Raw genomic sequence first — 14,608 nt, forward strand, 5'->3', positions numbered from 1 at the left:
TAATGCAGGGATCTCAAAGTCCCTCCTTGAGGGCCGCAATCCAGTTGGGTTTTCAAGATTTCCCCAATGAATATGCATTGAAAGCAGTGCATGCAAATAGATCTCATGCATATTCATTGGGGAAATCCTGAAAACCCGATTGGATTGCAGCCCTTGAGCTAGAATCAGAAAATAATAGGAAATAGTGAACTACTAAGGCCAGTGCTGGGCAGACTTGCACGGTCTGTGTCTGTATAGGGCCGTTTTGGGGGAGGATGGACTGGGGAGGTCTTTGACAGCTCGGAGGGTGTAGATCAGGGATCTCAAAGTCTCACCTCGAGGGCCGCAATTCAGTCGGGTTTTTAGGATTTCCTCAATGAATATGCATTGAAAGCAGTGCATGCACATAGATCTCAGGCATATTCATTGGGGAAATCCTGAAAACCCGACTGGATTGCGGTCCTCAAGGGTGGACTTTGAGATCCCTGCCCTAATGTATGGACAGAGCAAATGCTCTAAATATAGAAATACATCTGCAAGTCCTTTCTTGATAGCTCTAATGGATTCAGATCACCTGTCTCTGCTTTTATGTGCTTATAGAGCTCCTTTTACAAAGCTGTGGTAGCAATTCTCTTGCAGCAAATGCACCGAAGCCCATTCAGTTCCTATGGACTTAAGTGCAGTTACTGCAGGAGAATAGACGGTGCGGCTTTGTAAAAGAGGCCCATAGTGTAGTAGATTTCTGTATGTGTCTCCAGAAATCTTTTTGTGTTAAATTATAACCAGTTTTTTTTCTTCTTTGTTTTACCTGAACAAAAAAAGGTTTTCCATTATGAAAGATTGCTGCGAAACAGAACATGGGAACAGGCTGAAAGATTCTGTGAGGCACTTGGAGCCCATCTTCCCAGCTTTACTAGCTCTACCGAAATGGAAATGATATATTCTCTGTTAAGGGGTCTGATCAGGTAGCATCTGCATATCTCATAGTTTTGTTTGAAGCAGCTATTGTTCTATGTATTTGAGTTATTCAGATGATCACACAACAAAAGCAAGTGCATTTCACTAAGGTGTAACATACAGTATATTCTAGTGCAATAGGTGTGTCATTCTGGACAGGAGGGTATTCTCCCCGTGCTCATGAGCCGTGCAGAAGGAATCCATTCTAGGTTTTCAACTCCTCCCGAGGGCTCTGCTGCCCACTTCAGTTTTTCTTTTTTGCATGCAAACCAGAAGGTGTCTTTCTAATTTGTAATGTATATTTTTTTGTTATTTGGGGGGGGGGGGGGTTGCAGAAAAATTGAATGCTCTGCCTGCATGGAGAAGAAGTGGACTTGGGTCTGCAGCTGGTATGTTAATCCCTTGGGGACCTGTTTGGCCAGCCTACAGAAAACTTTGTGGAGCTCAGGATCCGTATCCCTAGTAGCTTAGCTTGCCTACTGAATCGCAGGAGCATGAGCACAGATTGGTAGACATCCGCAGGGGGCTCAATGGGGCTTTTCAGGGTGATGACTATATTTTTGCCCCTCTTCCTTTGCGTGCTTGTTTACACAGGGGTTGAGTATCAGTCTGACTTCTCATCCGACCTGGACGACTGGATCAAAGCTCCAAGGGGAACAAGCAGTGGTCCAGGTCTTGCAGAACCTGGGCTATAAAGTGAATTTTTGAAAGAGCCAACTAGTAGATGGTTTCCACAGCTCACAATATGGCTTCAGAGCTATGCACAGCACAGAATCCTTACTACTGGAACTAACCTTGAAAGCAAAATCTTACCTGAGCAAAGGCAAGCAATCCGTCTTACTCCAATTTGACATCTCGGCTGCATTTGATGCGGTGGGCCACTCACTCCTGCTTCTGAGGCTAAATGAACAGGGCATGCATGGTACAGTTCTTAGCTGATTCGTACAGTTCTTAGCTGATTCTCACAGTTCTTAAGAAACAGGTCATATGAAGTGTGGAAAGATGGCAAAACATCCCAGAACTGGAAAACCTTCTGTGGAATTCCACAGGGCTTCTCACTATCATCTCTCTTCAATGCCTACCTAAGAGCAGTGGGTAGAAGTCTCTCCTTCCTGCACATTCACCTCCTCTCCTATGCAGACAATATCTTTCTACTCTATCCAGCCAGTGAATCATTTAACACAATACACCTCCTGAAAGTAATTATTAACACTCTTTAGTACATGGGCTTGGATAAACTTTCTTAAAATCAACAAGCAAAAGACTGTGTTCTGGTTTGGAAACTACAACTCACTACCTTGCAAGGAGCTGGAGCTGTCCACAGGCGAGAAGCTTAATATAGAGCAATTCTCCAAGGTGCTAGGAGTTAAACTAGATTCCTCTTTAACATTCAAAGACTAGATTACATCCTTGGTAAAGAAGTTCTTTTTCAAAATAAGGCAACTGAGAATAATCAGACCAGTTCTGAACCAAGATAGCTTTAGACAGGTGGCCATACCTAGATTTTTGCAACTCCTTCTACTATGGAATTACAGAGAAGGAACTGAAACGATTGCAATTGCTACAAAACATAGCAGCCAGGCTAATTTTTTGCTCAAGCTGGTTTGAGAGGGTTAGTCCATTGCTGAAAAAACTACATTGATTACCAGGGGAAAAAAAAGAATTTACTACAAGATAGCTTGTATGGTTTACAAGGCTATCCATGGAGAGAACCCTTAACGGACTAGTGTCTAATATTAAGGTCTCATGCCTTCCTCAATTCAAGGCCTACACAGCGCTTCAAGATACCCTTCCCTTCCTTTTTTTTAAATGAATCCTTTAACTTGCTAAGAAAATTTGTAGCAATGGGCTTGTTTTTACTCTTACCCGATGGCCACTTCAGTACTACCACCTCCCCACCCGATGATCAGCACATCTGTCCTTCCCCCCCAGCTGACTGGCATTGTTCTTACTGGCACAGTTCTTTTCTGGTCTGAAGCTGAGGCCAATGCTGTGTGTTGAGCCAGAGTGGGGCCTTGCTCATCTGCACATGCTCAAGGCCTCTGCTGGCTCCTTTCCGAGATTCTTGGAGAGGATCGGAACCAGCAGGCCTTGGTCATGTGCAAATGCGCAAGGCCCCACTCCGGCTCAACACACAGCATTGGTCTCAGCTTCAGACCAGAAAATGGATGTTACCTATAGCAGCGTTCCAGTCCATTGTTCTTCAGTGGGGTTGGCCAGCTTTCGATCTGATGGCTATGATGAGGAATAAGAAGGCAGACTGGTTCTTCAGTCAATGATCTGAGCCCGGAAGTGAAGCTCTGGATGCTCTAGTCCAACCGTGGCCAAAGAACGAGCTCTTGTATGTGTTTCCGCCATGGCCCATGATAGGGCAAATACTTCATAGGGAAAGTGGTCTTCATAGCACAGAATTGGCCATGCAGGCCAACTTAATGCGTCTTCAGAGGGACCCAGGGTCTTAGACTGCAGGTACAGCCTGATCTTCTAACTCAGGGTCCAGTAGTCAGATCTGGATTGCTTTGGTCTTGCGGTATGGCTATTAAGCTTGCAGTATTAAAACGCAAAGGATACTCAGAGATAATCATTGCTACTATCCTCAGAGCCAAGAAGCCTATGACATCCATTTCCGAATACAGTTCAAACTCCTTTTACTGACCTACAAGTGCACTCACTCTGCAGTCCCTCAATATCTCTCCACACTTCTTTCCTCCTATGCTCCTCCATGAACTCCGTTCATCGGGCAAGTCCCTCTTATCTTTACCCTTCTCCTCCATTGCTACTTCCAGACTCCATCCCTTCTGTCTTGCTACGCCATATGCATGGAACAAATAGCCTGAATCATTACATCAGGCGCTGTCTCTGATAGTATTCAAATCCAATCTAAAGGCCTACTTTTTCGATGCTGCCTTCAATTTCTAACTCCCACTCACCATAAAATACCTTTATCCATCCTATCATTCTCTCTGCAAGAAACTCCCTATCCCCTATATGTCTTGTCTGTCTGTCCAATTAGATTGTAAGCTCTTCTGAGCAGGAATTATCTATTGGGTGTTGATTGTACAGTACTGTGTATGTTTTCAACACTATACAAATGACAAGTAGTAGTAGTAGTAGTAGTAGTAGTAGTAGAAAATGGTCTCTGCTTACGATAAGGCATGGGAGAGGTTTCAACAATGGTGCATGAAAGAGAATGTGGAGCCGTTTAGTGCCCCAATCGTGGTGGTGCTAGCTTTCCTCCAAGTAGGTCTCGACAAAGGTCTTGCAGTGACATTAATCAGGGTCCAAGTTGCAGGCCTCTCATGTTTCAGAGCCCGTGGACACAAAGCTCCCTGGCTTCTCATCCAGGCATAGCCAGATTCCTAAAGGAGGCACTAAGGCTCAGACCACCAATAAGACGACTGTTTCTGTCATGGAACCTTAACATCATTTTACATGGCCTCAGTCAAGCTTCTTATCAGCCTATTTAGGAGGCATCCTTGTTGGATCTTACCATCAAAACCGTTTTCCTCATGGCTATTACATCAGTGAGACAAGACTCAGAGCTTCAGGCTCTGTCATGCAAGGAGCTCTTCCTCAAGATCACGGAGGCGGAAGTTTCCTTGCGTCCTTTTTGCCAAAAGTCGTTTCGGCATTTCATGTCCAAAGGTAAGATTGCCAGTGTTCCAGACCACAGGGTCAAAGAAAAAGGATTGGATTCTGAGAAAGCTGGGTGTGAGGAGAGTCTTTCTACATTATCTGGAGATCACCAATGAGTTCCGACTGCCGAACCATCTATTTGTGCTTATCAGTCAGGCTAGACGTGGTAGACTGGCGCCTTAAGGCTACCATCTCAAGATGGATGCGGATGGCCATCTCATCAGCATATATATCCTGTGGCAAGCAATCGCTGGTCTCTTTAAAAGCACATTTCACAAGAAGCATGGCTGCTTCATGGGCAGAAGCTTGGGTGATTTTTGCCCGGGGAGATTTGTAGGGCAGCGATATGCTCCACTCTGCATACTGTCACAGGGAAGCCCCTGTGAACTCTGATTTTCATTCAGAAGTGCCAAATGCTAGCTGTTCTCCATCTATTGCCAAGCCTAGACATTTGCCAAATAAGAATCTAGAAACTGGCACTTCCTATTTATATTTTCCCAAAGAGACACAACAAGAGGGGAAGGCTAAACAACCAAGTTTGTGTCAGAAAAGAGAAGTAAAGCCAGAACATAGTGTCCCAAAGTTAAATACAAATCTCAGGCAGAAAACCCAGAGAAGTCAGATAGACACACCTCCTTGCACTGCACCAATTAGAAACAGACATACACTTAATGCTGCCATAAGTATCCCAGCAGTGCAAGCCAGAAAGGGGGAGTTGGAGGAGGAATCACAGCCAAAGAAGCAGTTGCAGCAGAAGTTTCCAGGTAAAGCAGCCACAACCCAAGCCACGCTGGACTCAGGTCAGACAGGAGGACAAAGGGATTCCACAACTCAGGTACCCAACTGAACCTGAAATTATTTACCCAGAGACAATAAATCAGAATGAACTTGAGCAAGCAGAAATAGAATCTGAAAATGAGTTTCCATAGCAAAGCAGCAGATGAATCCAGACTAGTGGGTATAGCTCACATCGACCAGCAGGTGGAGATAGAGAACTGATTAACAGTTGGCCTTAAAGCCTGGTGTTCCGTCTGTTGCTTCAGTTTTGCTCTATCTCCCAGCAGGGACTGAGCTAGCCCTCTAGCTCTTGGATTCTGATGCTGACGGAGATATTGGTGTTCGGTGGACTTCCTCTGTTGAGACTCTGTCTCTTCAGTAGGATAGGGGTGCCTGGCTGAGTGGTGCCGGCTTTAGGAGTTACACCTGGGCCCCCCCAGGTCCCTACTCCACCCTCCCCTCCGGGTGATTGAGGGTTGTGTTTGTCCTGCAGGAGTCTTCTTTCTTCTCCATTCCAGTAAAAAAAAAAAAAAAAAAAAAAGAATCGACTTCCTGTTTCTGGCTGAGCTTGGCCATCTGTGCTTTGCTGGCAGTACACTTACCAGCTGTGTCCTGGCGTCTCGGATCGCGGGAGCAGAGGGGTGAGTGTTTTCCCTGCCTCGGGGCTTGGGTGTCGCGGTCCCGACTGTAGGGGCGGTTGGGGGCGGAGTCGGGAGTCGGCGGCGTTTGCCGCGTGTGAAAAAAAAAAAAAAAAAAAAGAGCAGCCGCGCTGAAAACGCGGCATGGCAACGGAGGCCGGTCAGAGGTGTTCGCGCTGTGGAGCGCGCAGGACACCGTCGGGCCTGTGCTCGGCCGAGTGTGAGCTGGCTCTGGCTGAAGGGGCTTTGTTGCAGGCTTGTGAAATAGCGATTTCCCGGGTCACAGAGGCACGGGACACTTCCCCGGCTCGCAAAGGTGAGTCAGAGCGGCGAGGCTCTTCCGGAGCAGGGGGGAGTTCAGCGGCGGTGGGGGAGGCGGGAGCAATGGCGGAAGTCGCGGCCCCGCTCCCCGGCCCGGAGCAGGGCGTTTCAGCGGCCCTTCAGTAGGGTTCTTTTTCGCCGGAATTTGTAATGTTGATGCACAGGGCATTTTTGTTACAGGGGGCGCAGCCTGCCCCGCCGATGCCAGTGATCGAGGTGTCCCTTCCGGGGCCCTCAACGTCGGCGGTGGTGCCTGAGGAGACAGGCAAACCTGCTGAGGGCACGGTGGGGTCGCCGGCAAGGGCGCTGGGCGCAAAGAAGCGCAGGCTCGTGGCCGTGGAGGCCGAGGATATTCTGCCTAGATCCCCTTTTTCTCTTCCAGACTCGTTGGAGGAGGGGGAGGTCCTGGATTGGGATGCAGGGGATCTCCCGGGTCAAGAAGGGGATGACCCGGCCGCGCTTAGGTTATTTCATAGGGAAGAATTGTCTTCCTTGATTTCAAAGGCTTTACAGGGGCTGAATATTTCTCAGACTGATACGGTCGTAGCAGGTAATCCCCTGATGGCAGGCACACGGAGACCTCCGAAGTCTTTTCCGGTGCATGAAGCCATGCAGGAGCTGATCTCGGCACAATGGGATACGCCGGAAGCCAGTTTAAGGGTGGCAAAAGCCATGCGGCTTTTGTATCCGGTTGACCCGGCTGAACTGGATAAGTTTAGATTGCCCCGGGTGGATGCTTTGGTGGCCGCGGTAACCAAACGGACTACCTTACCGGTGGAGGGGGGAGTGACGTTGAAGGATGCGCAGGATAGGAAGATTGAATCTTCCTTAAAAATGTCCTTTGAGGTCGCGGCACTGACCTTGCAGGCCGCCATATGCAGTTCTTATGCGGCACGAGCTTGTCTGCAGTGGTCGCAAGTGGTGTCAGATAATTTAACGGAGTCTGGTGGTCCTGTCCAGGCGGAGCTGGCAGATTTGGAGTCCGGCTTGGCTTATTTGGCAGACTCTTTATATGACATTGTTAGGGCGTCGGCGAAGCAGATGTCTCTTTCAGTGGTATCTCGCAGATCCCTATGGCTACGGCATTGGGCGGCCGATGCTGCTTCTAAGCTTCGGCTGGTACGGCTCCCTTTTAAAGGGGGTTTCTTGTTTGGAGATGATTTAGATAAACTGGTGAAAGATTTTGGGGATACCAAAACTCAGCGTTTGCCGGAGGACAGGGCTAGGCCCCCGGTACGGCCCTCGGCGTCGAGACCGCGCTTCAGGGATGTGCGGAGATCCAGGGCTGGTAAGCCTTTCTTCAGATCGGCTGCTGGTGCGTCCTCTGCTTCGAGACCACGGTTTCAGCAGAGGGGGTCCTTTCGTACGACGAGACCCTCGTCGGGGCAGTCCACACGTACCCCAGCCTCTCGCACTCCACAATGACGGGGGCGTGGCTCCCTCCGCCTTTCCCTTAGGGGGCCGGCTTTCGGAGTTCCGGGCGGAGTGGGCCACGATCACGTCAGATCAGTGGGTGTTGGACATTGTCCAAGAAGGGTACAAGTTAGAGTTCGCCTCGCCCGTCGTAGATTCTTTCTTGGTGTCCCAGTGCAATGGGGCGGCCAAGGGAGCCGCGGTCCGGTTGACTCTGCAGGGGCTGCTCGAACTAGGGGCAGTGGTGCCGGTGCCCCCGGAAGAGGTGGGCACCGGTATATATTCCCTTTACTTCATTGTGCCAAAGAAGGGGGGGTCCTTCAGGCCGGTGCTGGATCTCAAAAGAGTCAACAGATTTCTCAGTGTTCGCCATTTCCGGATGGAGACAGTGCGCTCGGTTATTGCGGCTGTGCGACCGGGAGAGTTCCTCACGTCCCTCGATCTCAAGGAGGCATACCTCCACATTCCAATCTGGCCTCCGCATCAGCGGTATCTGCGGTTTGCGATTCTGGGCCAGCATTATCAGTTTCGGGCAATGCCCTTTGGCTTGGCAACGGCACCCCGCACCTTTTCCAAGGTCATGGTGGTGGTAGCCGCCTTCCTCCGCAGGGAAGGGATTCGGGTACACCCTTACCTAGACGACTGGTTAATCCGCGCCTCGTCCAGACAGGAGAGTGCGGCGGTTACTCAGCGAGTGATTTCTCTCCTACAGTCGTTGGGGTGGATTGTCAACTTTCCCAAAAGTTTTCTGTCCCCATCGCAGTCGTTGGTGCATCTGGGGGTGCAGTTCGACACGGCTCTGGGGAAGGTGTTTCTACCCCGAGACCGGGGGGAGAAATTACAGGCTCAAATTCGCCTACTTCTCGGTACGGCCAGACCGCGAGCGTGGGATTATGTACAGGTGCTGGGTTCCATGGTGGCGACTCTGGAGGTGGTCCCCTGGGCGCGGAACCACATGAGGCCCTTGCAACAGTCTCTGCTCTCCCGCTGGTCTCCAGCTTCTCTGAACTACAGTGTGCGTCTCCCATGGAGTCGTCGAGCAGCTCACAGCATGCAGTGGTGGCTCCACGAGTTGCATCTGTGGAAGGGCATGCCGTTGGCCACGCCGGACTGGATAGTGGTCACCACGGATGCCAGTCTGCAGGGTTGGGGGGCCCAATGCCTGCAGGCGTCAGTGCAGGGGAGGTGGTCCGTCCAGGAGGCCCAGTGGCCCATCAATTTGTTGGAGTTAAAGGCGGTCAGGCTGGCGCTGCTAGCTTTTCAGTCACTACTTCAGGACAAGCTGACCAGAGTCTTTTCGGACAGTGTCACGGCGGTCGCCTATGTCAATCGCCAAGGGGGCACCCGGAGTCCGCAGTTAGCAGAAGAGGCAAGAAAGTTGTTTCGATGGGCGGAGAGGCATGTGCCGCTTCTGTCGGCGGCTTACATTGCAGGTCACGAAAACGTGCAAGCGGACTTTCTCAGCAGAAATCTTCTGGATCCGGGAGAATGGGAGTTGTCTCCTCGAGCGTTCAGCCAGCTAGTCCGTCGGTGGGGCTTGCCGGAGATGGATCTCATGGCCTCGTCCCGCAATGCGAAGGTGCCTCGGTTCTTCAGCAGACGCAAGACAGAGGGTTCGGAAGGGGTAGACGCGTTAGCTCTCCCATGGCCTCCGAATTCCCTTCTGTATGTGTTCCCGCCGTGGCCCATGATAGGGCGAGTGTTACAGCGCATCTCTCGCTTTCGCGGCAGAGTCATCCTGGTGGCTCCGGATTGGCCACGTCGGCCGTGGTACGCAGATCTGATTCAGCTTGCGGTAGGCGAGCGGGTGACGTTCCAGGTAACGCCGGACTTACTGTCTCAGGGGCCCATATGGATAGAAGACCCGGCCCGCTTTGGTCTTACGGCCTGGCTATTGAGCGGTCGAGGCTAAAAAAGAAGGGCTATTCAGAGAGGGTGATCGCCACTCTGCTTAAAGCCAAAAGACTTTCGACGTCAGCCTCCTATGCGAGAGTCTGGAAGATTTTTGAGGCATGGTGCGGTCACCAGGGAGTGGCGCCCTTTAAGGCTTCTCTGCCGGCTATTCTGGCTTTCCTGCAGGAAGGCGTGGAGAAGGGGTTAGCCTACAACTCTTTAAGGGTTCAGGTGGCGGCCATTGCCTGTTACAGGGGCCGGGTGGATCGCTCGGCTCTCGCGTCGCAGCCGGACGTGGTCCGTTTCCTCAAGGGGGTGAACCATATCCGCCCGCCGGTAAAGCGTATTTGTCCAGCATGGGATCTGAAACTCGTCCTGGGGAAGTTGCAGGGGGCACCTTTTGAGCCCCTATCAGCGGCCACGTTGAAAGATGTCACACTGAAAACAGTTTTTTTGGTGGCGATGGCTTCAGCAAGGCGAGTCTCGGAGCTGCAGGCGCTTTCGTGCAGAGAACCCTTTTTGCGTTTTTCGGAGACGGGGGTGTCGGTGCGTACGGTGCCGTCCTTCCTGCCGAAGGTTATTTCTTCTTTTCATGTGAACCAGAGTTTGTTCCGGCCTTCCTTTCGGAGGGGGGATTGGGGGAAACGTTTTGGGTCTTTACGGCTGCTAGATGTACGCCGGATGCTTCTCCATTATTTGGAAGTGACGAATGATTTTCGTCGGTCGGACCATCTCTTTGTAGCTTTCGCGGGTAAGAACAAAGGGGGGGCCGCGTCTAAAGCGTCCATTGCGCGTTGGGTTAAGGACGCTATTGCTTCGGCGTATGTGTTGTCCGGGAAGAAGGTACCGGAACACCTTCATGCTCATTCCACTCGGGCTTTGGCGGCCTCTTGGGCGGAGTCCGGGGGGATGTCTTTAGAGGAAATTTGCCGAGCGGCCACTTGGTCGTCGACAAATACTTTTTCACAGCATTATCGTTTAGATGTGGCGGCCCGTGCAGAGGCGAGTTTTGGCGCGGCAGTGCTGACAGAGGCGGCATTGGCGTCCCACCCAGTTTGAGTTTGCTTTGCTACATCCCACTAGTCTGGATTCATCTGCTGCTTTGCTATGGAAGGTAAAATTATGGTCTTACCTGTTAATTTTCTTTCCTTTAGAAGCAGCAGATGAATCCAGAGCCCCTCCCCAAAGGCACTGGTTGTGTGTAGGGTGTTTACTTGATTAGGTTTGTTGGGGCTATGGTTGGTAAGTGTATTATTTCATTACTGAAAAAAAAAAAAAAAAAAGAAGGTACAAGAGAGATACATGTGCTCAGATTAAGAAGAGAAAGACACATTTTCTACTGGAATGGAGTTTTGTTGCGGCTCATTCTCCTTGCGGGATGCTTGGGCAGAGTGCATAACTGAAGCAACAGACGGAACACCAGGCTTTAAGGCCAACTGTTAATCAGTTCTCTATCTCCACCTGCTGGTCGATGTGAGCTATACCCACTAGTCTGGATTCATCTGCTGCTTCTAAAGGAAAGAAAATTAACAGGTAAGACCATAATTTTACCTTATGGACTACTGACAATGATGAAAATTTAAGTGTGCTGAGGGATTGAAAGGTGCTGGACTAAAATACGGTCTAATAAGGTTAATTTAGTTGCTCTGCTGTATTACAGTTAAGTAGCAGTTTAAACCCAGGATTGAGGGGGAAGGGCTGCAACCGTAGAAACTTCTAGAAGTTGGGAGTTAGGTTTAAAAGTGAAACCGGAAGGCTGGCTGGCAGTACCTCCTGAAGATAAAAGTTTTCTGAGAGCAGCTTATGGAAACTAGCTGGATCCTGTCTGAAAGCTGTGTTGAAGATGGGTGATATGACCAGAAGGTTCAGCTGAGTAATCTGATATAAACCAGTTAAGAGATTCTAGTTTATAACCTGAAGGATTCTTGGGCAGGTATAGTTACATCAGAATAATTCTGGAAGGCAGAACCTGCTCCTTTGAGCAGTGCAGAGAAAGCTCAAAGGTAGTATTAGTAAGGTTTATTTCTTGATAGTGAAATGATGGTGGAAGATTATATGCAATGCAGTTTTCACCATTTATTTGAATTCTAAAGGCCTTTGTATGAGGGCCTGTGTTAGGCCGCTGCCTAACTTAAAAGACTTTGGAGAATTGAGGCCTGTTCCAAGAACATAAGAAGGGCGGAAGGATTTCGGACTGTGCATTCCTGCCCAGACAAATATATGGATTTGTTTTGTGAACCTGTATTTTTGGTGGAGCAAATCTTTATTTGTTTTTTTTTTGTTTTTTTTGGGGGGGGGTCTTTTCTGATTGAATTGTTGAGCAAGTGCCTAAGTAGATTAAAGGCTTTGAACCTGAAACCAGAGACACAAAGACAAGCAGAGGGGAACAGTGATAGAAAACCCTCTGAGGAAGATGTTCCACAATGAGAAATAACGGTTGGCTTTTCACTGCAAGCACATTGATTAAGAGTTACAATAAATATAGCTCATTAAGATAAAGCAGCAGTGACTTGGACTCTTTTTTTTTTTTTTTTCCTTTTCCTTATCTGTGCATGCTAAATACATTCCACCAGCCTCTTAGGGCTAGATTCACTAAGAACACCGATTGTGCCCCGACCACTTTGCGACCCGATTGTTCCCCAACCCGATTTACTAACCTTCCTCCCGATCAGATCCGTGCATGCAAATGAGGGAAATGGCATGCAAATTTTGGAAGGCAGCGATTCACTAAACAATATCTGGAACACCGATTGGGCTTGCTGATCAGAAAAGAAGCAAATGCTGAAGACTAGTCACTTCTATTCTTGCTGACTTTCCTGCCCTTTAAAACCACGGGCTCGCAATGCTTTTAGCAGAATATATAAAAAAGGAATTTTTCCTTTTTTTATATATTCAGCAAAACGAATTGCGAGCCTGTGGTTTGAACCGGACAGTGCCCCCCCCCTCTAAACCCCCAAAAATGCCCATTGCCGCTGCCATCTGGCCGGCAACTGTCCACCCACCCCCTCCCCGCACGTGAATGAATATGGCAGGAGGGATGCCAACTCCCTCCTGTCACTGCAGACCCCCCACTGCACCAAAATCACCGATGCCCGTCGCCACTGCCATTGGGCCCGACGCAACCCACCCCTCCCCGCGTGCGCACACACGAATGAATATGGCCCCTCCTGCCATTGCAAACCTGACCGAGCCCGGCCACCCCCCTCACCATACCTTTAAAAAGTTGGGAAGGGTGCTCAGTCCCTCATGTTCCAGGCCTCCTCCGAACTGCAGCCTTAGGCCACGACCCTTGGGAGGGGCCTGGGACGCCTCAGCCAATCATGGACTTCCTTAGGGTGGAGTCTAGGGAAGTCCCTGGTTGGCCATTGTTTTTGGCCAATCAGAGACTTCCTTAGACTCTTGCACATGTGGGGAGGGGGTGGGCTGCATTGGGCCCGATGGCAGCGACGACTGGCATCGGTGTGGGGGTTTGTGATGGCAGGAAGGAGTTGTCATCCCTCCTGCCTTTTTGTCTATGGCAGGGCCGTGTTTGTATGTGTGGGGGCATTTTTGGGGGGTTCGGGAAGGGAGGAAGCACTTTGGGGGGGATTAAAAATTTTTTTTTAAATCGAGCACTTATTTTGCACGTTTAATACACGCAAAATATCTGCCCAATTAAAAAAAATTTTAAAAAGCTGGCAGAAGCCCTGACAGCAGTGACAGGAATCTGCTTCTCCTGTCACTACTGTCAGGGGCTCTGCCCCGACTCAATTGCTTTTGAGTTGGAGTTTGCATGCAAATGATTTGCAAATGATTTGCATTCAAATCATCAGTGAATCAATCACTGTTTTAAAATTGGCCAGGAATCGGCCTACAGCGATTGACTCACTATCTTTTAGTGAATCTAGCCCTAAGGCCCAGGTTCACTAACCTTACCAATCGTGTCCTAACCCTGACCTTCTTCCCGATCCGTGCCCGATCCGATCAGTGCATGCAAATGAGGGAAATGGCTTGCAAATGTAAGAAGGCAGCGATTAACTAAACAATTTAAAGAGCACTGACTGGTATGGCCGATCAAAAAAGAAGCGATTGCTGAGGACCAAGATGCAGTTTATCTCCTACAGACTCCATGGTCCCCTGAAAATGGAGCAAAAAGAGGAAAGCAACTCGGCTGAGGCACATTTCCTGCTCTTGCCGACCCGACTCCTGCTCTCTGCTGCCCTTTTCTGCAGTTTGTTTTCATAGAGCAGCTGCAGGTGCCTGGCCTTCTGACTCCAGCTTCACTCCTCCTCTCCTCTCACCGCCACCTCCTCGCCCGAGCTGATTTTCCTGACTAGTTTGTATTTCCCCCAACTTGAACTCAGCTTTAGAGCTGCTGCCGCTTGCTATGGTCTCCGGGCTCTGACGGCAAGAGCCCCGACTCTCCTGTTCTCTGCTGCCCTTCCCTGCAGTGCGAGCCCGTGGTTTTAATACGCGGGTTTAAAGTGGGGCTGCACAACGGCGTGTTCTGTTAAATTCCAGAACATGCCGCAGTGCACCTCACTTTAAGCCCGCGGGTTAAAACCACAGGCTCACGAGAAAAGTCAAAAATTAAAGCAAAAAGTTTAGATAAGTGCTGGGTTCACAGGGAGCAAGCGCATGCACACACCATCTATAGGCAAAGAAGATGGTCTGCGCATGCATCAAGATCGCTCTGCAGCGATCAGTGTGGTGAGTGCCTCCGATCACCCTCATTTGCATGACGCATTGTGGCTCAATCAGCCTGCCACGGATCGCCCACAGATTGGATATGATCGTTGAACTAAGTGAATCCAGCCCTAAGACAAATCACTCAGTTGTGTTCACCTGTGGTCAAACCCTAGACTGGGCAGTTGCTCTTCCTATGCCCAGGCACAATACATTCACCAAGTTCTACAGAGTGGATGTGGCAGCACGTGAGGACACCTTTGGATCCTTAGTATTATAAGTAGGCACAGTGTTACAAGTAGACACAGTGTCCCGTCCTAAATTCCTGG

At 49.7% G+C, this 14,608-nt stretch overlaps 1 protein-coding gene across 3 annotated transcripts in view; it reads left to right on the forward strand.

Annotated features, from left to right (window-relative positions):
* LY75 (lymphocyte antigen 75) overlaps positions 1-14,608 on the forward strand; it is a 187,761-nt gene that overhangs the window by 57,502 nt on the left and 115,651 nt on the right. For all 3 annotated transcript variants that reach the window (XM_033944549.1, XM_033944550.1, XM_033944551.1), the window contains exon 13: positions 802-944. In XM_033944549.1, coding sequence (XP_033800440.1) covers positions 802-944 — 143 coding nt within the window. The remainder of the gene's footprint in view (positions 1-801; positions 945-14,608) is intronic.

This window comes from Geotrypetes seraphini, chromosome 5 (genome assembly GCF_902459505.1).
Source record: "Geotrypetes seraphini chromosome 5, aGeoSer1.1, whole genome shotgun sequence".
Taxonomy (NCBI): domain Eukaryota; kingdom Metazoa; phylum Chordata; class Amphibia; order Gymnophiona; family Dermophiidae; genus Geotrypetes; species Geotrypetes seraphini.